Genomic DNA, 15735 nt, shown 5'->3' with positions numbered 1-15735 from the left:
TTATCACCCACTAACAACATGTGCATTTATGATTATTTTGAAGCTGTAATGGACTGGAAGTATACTTCTACTGGAAAGTATTGCCCATTCATTTTTTCATCCACTCAGCACTGCTCAAAAGTTTTACACATCAGAAACTAAATCAGAGATTAAAATAAATACTGTCCCAAACTTTGACTTACATGTCTCCGCCTTCACAATAACCAGTTGCAATACAGACTTAGCATCTCTGCATCAAGTTATTCATTTACTTCTTCAGGACCCAACTGACAACCAAAAAACATATGTAACCGAAAAACATCAATTCAATACTTTCAGAATGACAATAGCCTTGCACCTTTTCCACCCATGCCTCCTTAAACTCAACAATGTATGGATGTTGGATTCGTGCCATTAAAGCCATCTGCAAAGCCCAAAAAATCACAAAGGTAAAAGAACAAATATATTAGCGAAGGTTACAATTATATGCCTGGAAATGAAGGAATTTTATGGATTTTGTTAAATTAATCAAAATTAATCAAACTCAGACCCTCTTGGCTTCACATGTTGATCCATCAAGACTCTTTAGTTCTTCAAAATTACTAAAGCTTTGCTAGCTATCATATGAGCAGTGAAGCATTTCCGCTTCAAAACCACCAATTAATATTATTTCACTTTCAAAGTGAAGCCTGTACAAGATATATGACTCAAACAAACTACATGGGTACAACTCGAAAAACTTCATTATTAAAAGAAGGGGCCATTTGTCGTCCCTGCGACGGTCTACCATTATAATATCATAGAAAAATCTAAGGCCTAAGAATGGAATATACTAATCTGGAACCTCAATTTTAATTCTTTCTGAGATTTATCCATTATCAACTGATCCGACTAATAGTTATTTTTATTGTAAGAACTCCACAGCTAATAAATTTTTCACTAGGTGCATGCAGTACTTCCTATTAACAGAGAAACTACCTTGATACCTGACTTCTAGACAAAAGGGAACCCCCATACCTCAGAACATGTCACGGCTGAGCGCTCATTATCTACATATGATTGTTCCCAACGAAGGGAAATTCTTCCATCCATGAGAATTCTTCCTCTCGCTGTAGGGCATCTTTGGCTAGATTATGAGCCGCAATGTTATCACAGCGCCTCACATGAGAGATCACTACATCTGGGAAATGTCCCAACAGCCTTTTTATATCTGAAAGAAGGATACCTAGCTCATTCTGGTAGCTATTTGTGCTTTCCAAAGCTTGAACCAGCGCCAACGAGTCAGAAAAAATCATTTTGATTGGTAATCCAGCTGATAGAGTCCAACGCAATCCTACTAGTAGAGCCAGGGCTTCAGCATGGAATACTGACAAAACCCCTTTTAGTGGTTTGGACAGACCCGCCTGAATCATCTTATTTGTTGTGAGTATGGCCGCTCCCAACCCTATCATCCTTGTATTTTCTGAGATAGCTGCATCCACATATAATATCAGGTCTTCGGTTGATAATACCACTTGCTCAGCATGATTATCCTTCTTACCTTGATTTACTGATCCTTCAGAGTCCAGTGCATTTTTTATATCCTCATAAAAGCCAAACAACCATCTTTTCATAAGTTGCGGTGTCCTTGTTTGTTGCCCATGAGTATAATTATTTCTTTCATTCCAAACCCCCCACATGGTTACTAGCATTTTTGCAAACAAATCTTTCTCTAAAACTTCTGAGGCATACAACAATACATTTTGGAAAGAAATCTCCTCCTTATGTCCTACTAGAAAATTAAAATCTAGTATATTCCACACTTTTTGTGAAAATGTGCACCAAATAACCGCATGCGCATTTGAATCTTCCCCATATCCACAAAGCGGACAGTTGCTATTTGTGGATACGTTCCTTCGATGTAGGCCTTTATATGTTGGTAAAATTTCATGGAACCCTCTCCATCCGAAAATTAAAATTTTCCGAGGTATTTTTATCGTCCAATAAGATCTCCACCATGTTGCGAACTCATTAGATGAGGACGAAGGATCTGAGTTAACCAAACTCATAGCTAGATTATACCCACTTTTAACAGAGTAATTTCCTTTTCGGTTATAGTTCCAAAGCCATGAATCTGGATGATCAAAAGGACTGAGAGGAATGGATAAGATTAGTTCCGCATCAGGGCTCAAAAAACATTGTTGTATCAGTTCATGGTTCCACCTACCCGGATGTTGTATAAGTTCCGACACTTTCAGATTTTCGTCAAGGCCTTGAGTTATTGGTAGAAAAGATGGTGGCCTCGGTATCCACGGGTCTTTAGAAGCTAAAGTATTATGTCCGTTTCCAATGCGTCTTCTTAACCCTTTCATCAGTAGACTTTTCCCCCAAACAATACTCCTCCAGGTCAGTGATGGGCAGCTTCCCTCTCTAGCTTCTAAGAAACTCGTATTTTTAAAATATTTAGCCTGTAGAACTTGTGAAATAAGAGAAGTTGGATTTACTAGGATTCTCCATGCTTGTTTTGCCAACAATGCCTGATTATACTGCTTGAGCTTTCTAAAACCCATGCCCCCCTCACACTTTGGTATACTGATTTTCGTCCATGCCCTCCAATGTATTTTTCGTTTAGACTGAACAGAACCCCACCAGTAGCGCGCCATTAATTTCTCGATCTCTTCACATATTTCTTGAACATATATCTTTTGAATTATAAATTTGTCTCATATTTATTTTTAAATTGGTCAAAATGTTGAAATTTTAGTCAAACGATACGACACACAAGTGTTATGTCCAAGTAAGTGTCTGACACGAATACATCAATCTAAATAGAAGAATCAGAGTAACATAGATATTAGATAGCCAGCAGTGGTTGTATGGCAGAGTAACCATATTCTGCCTAGAAAACTTGAGACGATGCTGCTGATCAGTGATGAGCAAGTCGAAGGATGAACAAAAGCTAAGGTAGCTTATTTGATTAAGAAATACAAATCACTGTATATACTTCTCTGTACATTATAAAGAACAATTGGAAAAGATATATAAATCTATAAAATCAAAAAGAGTAGGACGATAGACTGTTCTGGTATATGATGCTTGTAGTTTAATCTCAACGATGAGTCGAATAGAAATTACTAATGGTGTTGTGTGAGTGAGTGATTCAGTTCCAAGCATGAGGACCAGCACAAGCCTTCAAAATTGGGCTCCAGATCCGTTGCACCAGAAATTTTCGCCCTCTTCTGCAGTGCAAATTATAAGTCCCTCATCAACTGTCCAATGTAGCCTTCCCCTCCGTTGATTAATAATCTGGATAAATTAATAAATTTAGTGGTCCCGACATCAATAAATTACAGAGGTTGTATGTCAAAAAGTTGGAAATAATTGACTCAAAACAACAAACATACTCAAACGAGAATGTCTTTTAATTTATTGCGATCATATCCCAACTTGATCAACAGAAGAGCTATGCAGACGAAGAAAGTGGAACAAATTATGCAAATCGCAAGAGCAAGGACCGGGGAGTGAGATAGCACAGCATAGATCCCGCAGATAAACGTCAGCATCATCCCGACAATAGAAAATATGTTGAGTCCTGTTGATATAGCATTGAGCTTTGATACTTGGCGGGGATCTTCATACATACTTGAAATGAAGTAGAGGAAAAGAGAAGTAGTTGACAGTGCTAGAGCTATTGCATCTGATACTATAAAAGCCTTGAAAGCTGTCTCGTTTGCAAGAAGAACTGATCCTTGATTCAACTCACCACTTTGGTAATACCCGCCTGGCATAGTAAAACCTACCGTAAATGTGACCGTAGTTATAAGAGCGGTAACTATAATCTGAGTGTTGGTCCTTTCCCTGTATCGCAGAACTTCCGCTTTCATATAAGTTTCATTGGCTATCTTGAATTTAACATCTTTTTCCGATCTTTTCCTTGGAGGGACAAAACTTTCCATATGGGAACTCGACCTTCTCCAAATCCAAAAGCTTGAATTCTGATTAGCTTCATCAAGGACTCTTTTAATAGCTAACTGTAATAGTAGAAAGATTTAGAAACAATCAATGTAGTAACCAGGGGAAAAACAAAATATTAAAATTAAACCCAAATCAAAACCAGTAAAGACCGAATATTAATAGGGAAAGGTTACCATGTCTTGACAATTGGTTTAGTATTCTTAAAAGAATTTCCGGGAATGGTTTTGATAATAGTGAACAAGTATAGATGGTGAAGGATAGATATGGATACTTAAAAAGTTACAAGAAAATTGTTCTGGCACGAGACATACCTGATCAGCTACAATATCATCTTGGAAATATAACATGTCGTAAGGAGTCCAATTTTGATAGTTCCTCGCGGTTTTATTAATGTGTTCATGCTCTATGAGTTGTTTAACAAAGCAACCTTTGGCGATGAGCAAATGCAGAGCCGTGTTCTTATTTATGTCTTTTCCATTCAAGATCTTGCGAAGATATTCAGGAGGACAAGTTTCTATAATATCTTGTACCGTTTCCTTGTCATTCTTTTCCGCTGCCAAGTGTAGTATATTCTGTCTGCTTTCAGGCTCCACCTCCTCGCATAAACTCGGCAGTAGTTTGATGATTAGTACTGTTGTAGAAGTATGTCCTTGATCTATTGCCATCCAAAGTGGCGATGGTACCCCCTCTCGATAGAGGAGTGAAGAAAGATCCGAGATGTATGGACCACTTCCTTGGAATCTTTGTCCTATTATGTCTATCATTGAATCAAACCTGGAATGCGCGGCATGGTGAAGTGGGGTCCAACCATCTTCATCCTGACGCTCTTGAAGACGTTGCATTCCAAAATTATTTAAAACCAATTCCACACAACCTAAAACAACCAACCACAATATATTATATTATGGACAAGGATGGGAATAGTTTGTTTTGTTCCCAACTGACCGTGACATACATATGACTAACTGTAATTGGGTGGTTGATATGTATATATGTTAGTTGAACTAATCATGGATTTGGCAAAAAACATTTGAGAACACTTTCTATGAATGGATAATTAGCATTTTCCTTTGTTTTTACATGGAGCCACACACATACCTTTATCGCGCCCTAAAACAGCAGCATGCAGAACTGTTCGTTTTCGAGGACCCTCTGAACAAGCTCTTGATGAGCCAGCATGTTTGCACAATTCTTGGACTATATCCTTGTATCCCTGTTCGACCGCAATATAGATTGGAGTCTTGAGCTCCCCATTATTATTGTCACATATATACGACGGATTTGCCATCAAAATCTGCTGAACAATGCCCAGGCGGTTTCCCATAACTGCCAAGTGCAAGGCAGTGTTCTTGCTCTCACTCTCAGCCTGTTGGATGAAATCCACAAAGCGGTGATCTGTTGGATCGGTTGAATGATAACGTCTTCTGCCTGCTTCAATGATTAATAAAACTCTATAACTTTTGTCGCTAAACCCTGCAAGTACTTATATGTTAGTTTCAAATCTATCTAGACTATTAGTAGTTTGGTTATATACTTATATAGGCAATTGCTCAAATAGAAATTGCTAAAATAAAAATTAAAATGAGAACCAAGAAAAACTATACCTAAATGACCTCACCCACCCTCTATATGTCATTACCCACCTAGGGCCCACCCTCACCCCACTCAATCCACCCTGGCTCCTCACAGGGTCTCACTACCAGAAATTTCATTATTGCCAACGACAAATTCTGTTGGCAAATTAAGAAAATCGGTTGGTAAAAGATACTCCTAACGGAATACCCACCCAACTGGACCGTTAGAGTAAACGTCGTTGGGAAGCACCTTGCTAACCGATTAAGTGTCCGTAACTAAGTTGGCAACGGAATAGTAACAAATTAATAACAGCATCTTGCTTTGCAAAGTAACCAAAAAAACACCACTCGCCAACAGAATATTCCGTTGATAATTCTAGCAACAATCTACTAACGGAACATCTGTTGTTAGTCTAATAACAAAAAACTATCAGAACTTTCGGTTGTTAATTCTAGTAACAAATTACCAACCCATGGTCTGTTGTTAATTTAGTAACAAATTTCTAACAGAATCTCTGTTATTAAATTAGTAACAAGAAACAAACAGAATTTTCCGTTGTTAAATTTAGTAACAGAACACTAACAGAATAACTATGGTAGTTTTAAGATCATTAACCAAACATCCGACATAAATTCGTTATAAAATTAAAATTTATGGTATTATATTACAGTATAAATTTCTCAATTTCTATATCTATAAAAATGCAAATCTAAATAAAACACAACACTTTTTCATACAATTAACACTTCATTGATCCAAAATAGGATGAGAGTTGTACTAATATTTCAACCCGTCCGATAGTAAGCAAAAGTAATATATCCAAAAGCATTTTCTCCTTCATCACTTTTAACTCCTCCTGCAATTTTTGATTTTCTGCATCGGCAAAAGATGAACTGCAAGGAATAGTCTTTGACCTATAGAAGAGACTTTGCGAAGAACCAACTCCATACACCCTCTTTTTCTTGTCAACCCCTCCTGCTGCCTGAAGAAATATTGCATTTTTATCAACCGGCTCTCCCGCTTTCTCATGAAGCTCACAAAGTGTCAGGAATGTTTCCTGCGCCAAGCAACAATATTACTCGCCAAAAATCTCACTAAACAGATTTTTCAAAGAAAAAACTTCAAAAATTATAACCTTGTTTCCCAGAATTTGATAACTAAATGAAACAACCTCAACGCAATATTTCCCAAAACTTAAATAAGGATGCTGCATAAATGTCTATGTCTAATATACAAACAAAGTTGTCCCAGTAACGCAATGAAATCAATCTGGACAACACATTCAGTCCAAAAAAAATGAAAAACACAAAGTGTCAGGAATGTTTCCTGCCCCAAGCAACAATATTACTCGCCAAAAATCTTACTAAACAAATTTTTCAAAGAAAAAACTTCAAAATTATAACCTTGTTTCCCAGAATTGGATAACTAAATGAAACAACCTCAATGCGATATTTCCCAGAACTTAAATAAGGATGCTGCATAAATTTCTATGTCTAATTTACAAACAGAGTTGTCCCAGTAACGTAATGAAATCAATCTAGACAACACATTCAGTCCAAAAAAATATGAAAAACACATAGCAACCTCATCAAACACAACATTCTTTATAGGCAATTGATTTTACTAGCCAGAGATAAGCTTAAAAATCTCAAGATGGCAAGATGAAAACGGAAAGGTTGATAATTAACTACAAAATTACTATTTGACCATCGCATCAAACACAACATTCTTCGTAGACTTAATAGGAACCTGATCTCATCAAACACAGCGCTGGTAATTTACTACATGCATGCAGTATTGTTTATTTTGTTTAAAATTCAAATAGACTTCTTAACAACTACAAAGTGCAAATTAGAAGCTCCCTAAAAGAATTAAACTATTGGTTTTCCAGCAAGCATATAAGAAAACCTCATATATATGGAAATTTAAATAACTCACATATGTTTGTTGGCTTTTTTTGTCAACCCATATCCTTTCGTAACCGGAGTCCTCGCCATCCTCCTCATTCTGTGATGTGTCTGAGTTGTATGTATAGTAGTGTTGTTTTCAATGGGTTTTTTAGTGACTTGACTGTTAGGAGCAAAACCATCCTCCTTTCCAATATTTGCACTCCGGACGCCTTTTCTTTTTTTCACAATCTGAAATATAGCAATATAACATTACATGACCTATCAAATACGTATTGTATTTAGCAATCTATGGCTATACAGCAATAACATTGAATCTAAAGTTCACCTTAGCAAAACCATCATCACAGTCTTGTACACCCCCATCAGTTGCAACCCCGCTGCGTTTCTTTGGACTCGCATATTGAGAAAAACCAACACCTTTAGCACCATTACCCTCTTCATCAGGGCTTCCATCATTAGTCATGGGCTGATAAAAATAACAAGTTTATTAAATCTAATATACCTGAAATTTTAACCATCACGAAAAAACAAACAGTGCAATAGAACATAGTCATGTGTTTACAGCAATGAACACCAATTTGCTTCCATAAGAATTTAACATATAGTCTAAAACATGTCATGGGGAGCATACAAAGAAACTAAATGTGACTGTCAGACTAGTATTACATAAAAACAGACTGAGGGAGAGGGTCCAGGACTCAAGTTCAGATCTCTGTCTAACTGTATCAATGTTGCTTGCCATGCTAACTTCAATGGAAAAAATGGTCTTTTAAAATTTGTGACCAAGAAGTTGCACAAGTACAGGTATTCACAGGTTGGTCTGTAGAATAACTATAGAGGAGCCTAAGATATAAACTACTTAAACCAACACAATCCATTTTATATCACAAAGTTCAAGTTAATAACATCAGCAAAGACAAAGCTACTTTAATTGAAGAAAATACATACAAAAAGCTCCATTAATCGAAGAAAATACATACACAAAGCTCAATTAATTGAAGAAAATAGTGAAGAAAAGAGCGATAGAGATAGACTATAAACGCTACATAGATACACACATGTAGAGGTAAATGAATAAGCACATACAGATAAAATAATTGCCAATTTCTTCATCTTCATTCGATGTCATTCACCGCTCGATTCAGACTCTTAGTCGCCGCCTCCTTACAAGCAGAGAAAAACCCTAGTTTGTTTGTGTCTCCAACCCCAATCCTCTGTTTACCCTGTATTTATATTTTCCACAAAATACAATTAATTTATTAGACTCGACCTAACATGCTGCATATTCGCAATAACTTAAAATTACAATAATATAAAAATAATTATAACATATATATACACACACATAATTATTTAACAATAATTATATACACATATCTTATAACTTAATTATGATTATAATTTTATAATATTATAATATTATAATTTATGTTCAAAAAATTACATACTTGATAACTAAAAGGGATTATTCGGAAGAATCAATATATTCATCTTCACAATTATTACTATCTTCGGTTCTTGAAGATCCATTTTCTTCACAATAAATTCGAACCCTTGATGCATACTCCACTGTTGAACGTTGACCTATCAGCCCCATACTCCCGTGTGTGAAATTTGTACCCATTCACATAGTGAATTGGTACTGACTTAACCGAACGAAGAGGTCCAAATGAAATATCCCGAATATATTCATTTGGAACCAATGATGGATCTTCAGCCTGAAATTATAAGTGGTGACTATTAGAATACGAAAATAATAGTTCACAATTATCTAATATTAATTATGAAAGTATCAACTAACTTACATAATCTTTAAACCACACTGCAAAATCACTTTCTAAGCACTGATCAACTTCAGTACTAGTTACATGTGGATTATGTTCCCGAAGTTGATTTATGAAAATCCTGATTACACAAAACCAAATTAATGAGATAACATAACTAATATTCATTAATGGGGGACATATAACTATGTGATAATGGCAAATTAACTTACTCGGTATATGGTGCAACCTCTGGACAGTTAAACAAGATATAGTTGTGAACCGCCATGTATTCTCGATCATCAAGATAACGAGTACTAACACTCCCATGTGAACGTCCAGGATGAGAAAATATAGAAATGTTTCCCCCAAAACTCTCCTCACCTCCACCAGGATCGTTTCTGGGAACTTTTCTATGTTTTGTTTGAACATGTTTGTCCCATCCATGGACTCTTCTCGAGATATAACATATTGCATAAAATTTTACAACCCATTTACAAAAGCCGGAGTTAAGAATCCTCTACTATCGATCCTTTGATACATCCAACCTCGATCATTATCCATATTTAATTTTTTGGTAACCTACAAAAATATATACATTTTCATAACTAATTAAAATGTGTATATATAAATCCATACATAATTTAATTTTTTACAGTGAGCACATATATTTGAACCAAACAAAGGGATATTTCCGTTGCAAATTTATAGGATTAATTTTACAGATGGACAAAAATTATTCAAATTAATTGGACATACATTTTTTTTGGTAAGCGCTTAATGTTATAATAAGTCTCGGACATTCAATTCGTACAGAAAGTACACCATACATGTCTGATAGGATACCAAAAATTTGAAAAAGTGTAAACTTTTCTGAGAGATTGCGCCTGCGCGCCTAGCAGCAGCAGAAGACTAAACTTAACCCAACACAAAAGTACTACTACATATATATATAATGACAAAAAAACTACTGACCAAGAGCAAACCCACGCTTGGCACTACCACTCATACATTAACAAGAAAAAAACGGTGCCTATACCATATTTTTCAACGAAGAAACCGGCGTATTATAATCAAACACAAACAATATAAAAAAACTAAGTACTGCATATTTACAGCAGGAGTCACTAAAACAAATTGCAAGTTAAATTACCGAATCTAAACAAAATAATAATGATGTACTTAACAATCTCAAAACACATGTTTTCATTGCTGTAAAAAATAATTAAAAAAACTAGCTAACCTCAGTAACGTATGTCTTGATTTGCTTAGAGTATTGAGAAGAGTAAGTTGCCGATGTATATGATCAGAAGATGGGAGGAAGAAAAATGAACAGAAAATAAATTTTGAATGAGTGGTTTTTTTAGATAAGCAGTTGAACGAGTGGTTTAGAAAGTGAGAAAGGACTGCATTTACTCTTGGTTAGGTTCCGATATTAAATTTGAGGACTGCATTTACTAACGGGAAGGTAACGGATATAAGTTTAACTGATTTACTTTTATAACGAAGTAGTAACGGAATACTAACAGAATAAAATTTATTGTAACCGTTGCTAGGTCGTTGGTAATTCGCTACTAATGGGTTGCTATTCCCTTACTATTTTGTAGGTCATATTCCGATAGAAATCCCTTAGCATTTCTGTTGGTAAGTTTTGGCGGGCATTTTTCCCTCCTATTTTGCCAACAAAATATTCCGTTGGTAAATATCTGTTGGTATTCTGTTGGAATTTAGTCACGATCGTGTTGACTTTTCAAATATTTGAGTTTCGTTAGTAATTCGTTAGTAACTGCCAACGGATTAGTTTTCGTTAGTAATTTCTGTTGGCAGTATTGGAAATTCTTGTAGTGTCTGGACAGGCTCCAAACTGTCTTAAAGAGCCAAACCTTGGCCTCACCATGGTCTCACTAGGCCCCGACCTGGCCCTATTAGGCCCCGTTTAGACCCCGTCTAGGCCATCTCGGGGTCCATCCCCGGTCCCAAAATCCGCATCATTCTACTTAATCGCATTGGTTTCTATTTAGTTTCTATTCTAGTAGTTTCTATTGGAGCAGAACCCTACTTATATATATGTTAGATCATAACATTATAAGTAAGAAATTTTGATTTATATACTTACCATGCGGTTAATTTAAGGCTAGCATGTTTACAAAGTCAAACAATTATTATATAAATACCATTAGCAAGTACTAAAATGAAGACTAAAATTGCTTGCCTGATCTAAGCAAGCAAATTAATTGGAACACACATTAATACTGAATAAATCATTTATATTGAATACCTTCAGGCAGCTGGGGAATAAGAGCGATCAAAGCACCATCTACAGCCGGAGCTCTGCATGTATGAGCTATCATCTGAGCAATGTTCAAGTACCGAAGCCTAACCGCAGTACAGAGAGGAGATGATTTAGTTTGCATATGTCTATCCTTTGGATCTGCCTTTGCTAACAGCTTGGCATGCTCAAATTTATTAGCCACCACTGCTTTGAGTAAGGCCGTGATACCCTGGCAATCAGCTCGCCTGAGTAAAGTTTCAAGAGCAGTAGTTTGGGCATCATCATTAGTTGAAGAAGAAGACGACCAGGGCAAACGTCTGGCTGCCTCGATGAGGGCCTCAAGCATTTCAGTGCTATCACTGCGTACTGCCAAGTGAAATGCAGTGGATTTATCTGGAGCCAGCTTGGTAAAAAGATTATTAGTATATTGACATTGGCTCGCAGCGAATAGCTTGTGTTCTTCACTTCCTTCTGGCAAATTATGAATGTTGTTACGTATACGAAGCTCACAACTATTGTAAATTTCTAACAATGTAGTCGTATCCATAACTGAATAGTATTCTTCTATATGTGTATATATCACTGTTATGAAAAGCGCATTGCTTAAGCGGAAGCAGGATAAAAACGCTCCGATGAGAGTTAAATCGGGTTATTAAACGTATTGAGAGATTAAACGGGTCAAAAGCGGGTCAAAATCCGTTTAATTGGGCTTTGACCGATTAAGCGGCTGTGAACACATGAATGTCTTTACAAGGAGAGCGAAGAAAGTGCGTTTGAGTAAAGAGTCGATGTTGAAGCCGGAGATGAGATAAGCAAGACGGGGACCGCGGAGGGGAAACAGGGAGGGGCTGAAATTTGGATTCAATAAAGACGGAGGAAGAAGAGACAGCTGGGGTGGAGAGAGGGAAAATGAGAGAGAGGGGAGGAGGAGAGAGATGAGAGAATAGGTGATTGAATTTTCAGGACTCAATTTTTGAGTGGCTTTCAGCTCGGATGGGTGGGAGAGGGAGGAGTGTGAATTGATATACAAGATTGACGTTTGTTTCTATTTGTGCAGTAAGTTCTATTACTAGATGATTGTATTTTTTTAATATAAAATCAATATTTTATATAAATATAAATATAAATATAAACATATTTATTTATTTTTTTTGAGAGAAATAAACATATTTATTTATTATTTATTTATAATCCGATTAATGATCCGTTTTAAAAACCGCTTAAGCAGCCGCTTTAGCGTTAGAAAGTAGTCACACCGCCCATGTCCGATTTGCGCTTTTCATAACACTGAATTATATGGTGTGTACACTTGGATATATTCTCTTTCTCTCTTCAGTTGCTTACTATTTCACACCACTCATCGATCTATCTATTTATATTGCAGCTTACAGTTTTCAAGAGTCAAGGCAGAACCCTCTTTGAACATCTCCACCAAACTTTTATTTTTCAAGAGTTTTCCTCAAATTATTTTACTACTTGATATTTCTCTCTCTCTCTCTTTTATTAAAAAAAGGATTAGTTCATTCGAAAGCACATTTTTTATTATATAATTATATGTATTATTTATTTCAGACATGCCAGCTACATTTTTGTTACACTAAATATTTTGTAATTAAGCCTGGCTCTACTCCCTGGTCCAAATTCGAAAATGATTTATTAATTAGCATTGGAAAAAAATGAATGATAAAAAAGGAGAAGAAAACAAAAGTGAGATTAGTTAACATATCTCGGGCCCTGATCACCAACTATTCCTCAACCTCATTCAAAAAATTATTCCATTTTAGACTTTCTCAAAGAACTCGTTTCTAATACAGTGTAACTTTTATTTAAAGGTTCACAGCAATCCTAAACAACCTGCAAAGTCTTTGCATTCAGAGCAATTCCAATAAAAGTTGCCAAGGGATTGTTAACTCGTACATGTCATGGTAATCTTCATTGCCCATCTATTAAAGTTGTATGATTGTCAAAATGTTGCCAACGAAAGTTATCAAAACTAGTAATTTTTGCCCGCTACGCATGGGCATTTTGCAACCAATGAGTTCATAAATTTTAAAAAAATATTATGAACATAATAAAATAATAATGATTATATTAATTTGAAAAAATCAATGTATTTATTTAAATTTTGAAAAAAATTAATGAATGAATTTTATTATAGAGAGGTTAATAATCACTTTTGATTTGTTATCCGCAATTTTTGATATTAATACTGACTATTATATATTATAATAAAAATGTGCGAAATATTAGGCGTGTTGTTCTTGGAGTATTAACATATTTGGCATCAACAAATTTCTTATAATATTATAATGACAAATAAAATTCAAGAACAACGCGTAGCGGTGTTCTAGACATAATATTGTTAACTGCATTTGGTATCAACAAATATAATAAAATCAAATATAAATTTTCTCAAAAGCGTCTGCATCTCTATCTATTTTATATTTTTCATATTAATATCAATTTATGAATGGGACAACATTGATAATTTTCAAATTGTCAATTATTTGAGTAGATTTTTAATAATTATTGATAATTATTTGCTTAAATACGCAGTAGTTGACGCGTGCGTTCTTGTTTTCTCTGTCTGGCTCACTGGCTGTGCTTACCTTCTAGGAATATAGAATCAAGTCAGTGGTAGTAAAATATTACTAGTAATTTCTCTTGATTTTGATGGGAAGACTGATCAAGAACATTGCCTAAGACTAGGGATGGCAAAATAATCCGATCCGACGGATATCCGAACCGAAACCCGAAATTTTGGATTTATCGAACCCGATTTTTTGGATTTGGATTTGGATATGGATTTAATTTTCAAACCCGAAAATTTTTGGATTTGGATTTGGATATGAGGTATACCGATCCGAAATCCGAAACCCGATCCGAACCCGAAACCCGAAAAAAATCCGAATATATAATATTTTATATGTATATATAATATTATATATGTATACAACTAATTTTATATATTACATATTATATTAAATATATATATTATTATATAATCTTTAAAACATATATATATCTTTAATCTAAAAATTGACTAATAATTATATTCAATAAAATTAAATTATAGCATAATTCAAAAGGATAATGTGGTGAATAAAATATTTATTAATGATAAATATTATTAATTAGGTTGATTAATAAAATATTAATTATATATATATAAACCAAACTAATATTATGATATAATGATTGAAGTTGGAATATTAAAATTCATATCCTCCTAGTGCTCCATATCATTTGTGCTGTTTTGAGTGCTTGCCATATTTATAATTATATATATTTTCAGATTTCGGGTTCGGGTTTCGAATTTCGGATATCCAATCCAAAAAAATTCGGGTTTCGGGTATACCCGAATCCAATCCGAAATCCATTGGATCGGGTTCGGGTATTTATTTTCGGGTATTTTTCGGGTTCGGGTCGGGTTCGGGTATGGATAAAAAATTCGGGTTTGGATATGGATTTTGGCATACCCGACCCGATCCGACCCGATTGCCATCCCTACCTAAGACAAACATATTTAAATCAACGAAACTGTGGGCTCGAAGTCAATAGGTCGGTGTTATCAATTGGGAGTTTAAAATAGTCGATGGTACCACTTGGAAAAGCCGATTCCACGGTGGTATTATTAGGAATTTCCCTTTATTATTTATAGAAGTTTTGAAATTAAAAAGTTGAGAGTGCAGCACAAAAATGAGAAGTGCGGGACAGAGGAGTACTATGCTGGGAACCCTTTTTTCTTTCTTCTGGGGTTGGTTTCTTCAAGTCTAGCAGTTCTTTTTGCCTTTAATTTTGTAAAAATATCGTCGGACTAAGATGATCTTAAAGATAAATAGTAGTGCATGTCCTCACCTTTAATAAATCTATTGTATGCCTCATTTGACTTTCGGACATGCATGATAATGATGAATCTCCTCTTAGGTTAATGTTGGAAAATCTGAGGAATACCGTCAAAGATGAATATGAATCTAGAGTTCCACACAAGTTTATTGATTGATCAATTTCTCTTTACGTAATTTGATTTGGTGTACATGAAGCTCATTAAGTATTTTTCTGTTTATCTAACCTCGTCATTCAAAAAAAAACCCTCGTCATTCAAAATTGCATTACATTCGACCGAAAAATACTTTCAATTCTCATTTTCAGAAGATGCTAGTTCAGATTTCAGACTTTCAATTCTTGCTGAACTTCCAAAGATGGTAATATTTGTTTCTCTGAGCTCCAAATATAATAAGAGAACAGTGATTTAAAAAAATTCCTGTTGAATCAGTGAACA

At 35.1% G+C, this 15735-nt stretch overlaps 2 protein-coding genes across 4 annotated transcripts; both read right to left on the bottom strand.

Moving 5' to 3' along the window:
* Positions 1–2886: 2886 nt before the first annotated feature.
* Positions 2887–12489, bottom strand: LOC108206317 (protein ACCELERATED CELL DEATH 6-like). Of its 3 annotated transcripts, XM_064087485.1 has the most exons (5): positions 11460–12489; positions 5032–5406; positions 4245–4807; positions 3363–3989; positions 2887–3264 (listed from the first exon to the last, which is right to left on the bottom strand). In XM_064087485.1, the coding sequence occupies exons 1-4, from the start codon at positions 11998–12000 to the stop codon at positions 3363–3365; spliced, it is 2106 nt and encodes a 701-aa protein (XP_063943555.1). In that variant the 5' UTR covers positions 12001–12489; the 3' UTR covers positions 2887–3264. The 3 variants fall into 3 exon arrangements, with proteins under 3 accessions (XP_063943555.1, XP_017232064.1, XP_063943556.1); XM_017376575.2 differs by lacking the exon at positions 2887–3264 and having other exon boundaries at positions 3360–3989; XM_064087486.1 differs by lacking the exon at positions 2887–3264 and having other exon boundaries at positions 3360–3989; positions 5032–5361.
* Positions 6119–9763, bottom strand: LOC108206318 (uncharacterized). Its single transcript, XM_064087487.1, has 7 exons — positions 9415–9763; positions 9224–9323; positions 8867–9136; positions 8505–8641; positions 7744–7884; positions 7447–7646; positions 6119–6565 (listed from the first exon to the last, which is right to left on the bottom strand). The coding sequence occupies exons 4-7, from the start codon at positions 8535–8537 to the stop codon at positions 6553–6555; spliced, it is 387 nt and encodes a 128-aa protein (XP_063943557.1). The 5' UTR covers positions 8538–8641; positions 8867–9136; positions 9224–9323; positions 9415–9763; the 3' UTR covers positions 6119–6552.
* Positions 12490–15735: the final 3246 nt, after the last annotated feature.

This window comes from Daucus carota, chromosome 2, assembly GCF_001625215.2.
Source record: "Daucus carota subsp. sativus chromosome 2, DH1 v3.0, whole genome shotgun sequence".
NCBI lineage: Eukaryota > Viridiplantae > Streptophyta > Magnoliopsida > Apiales > Apiaceae > Daucus > Daucus carota.
The sequence above is the reverse complement of the archived record's forward strand: the minus strand, read 5'-3'. Positions and strand labels throughout refer to the sequence as shown.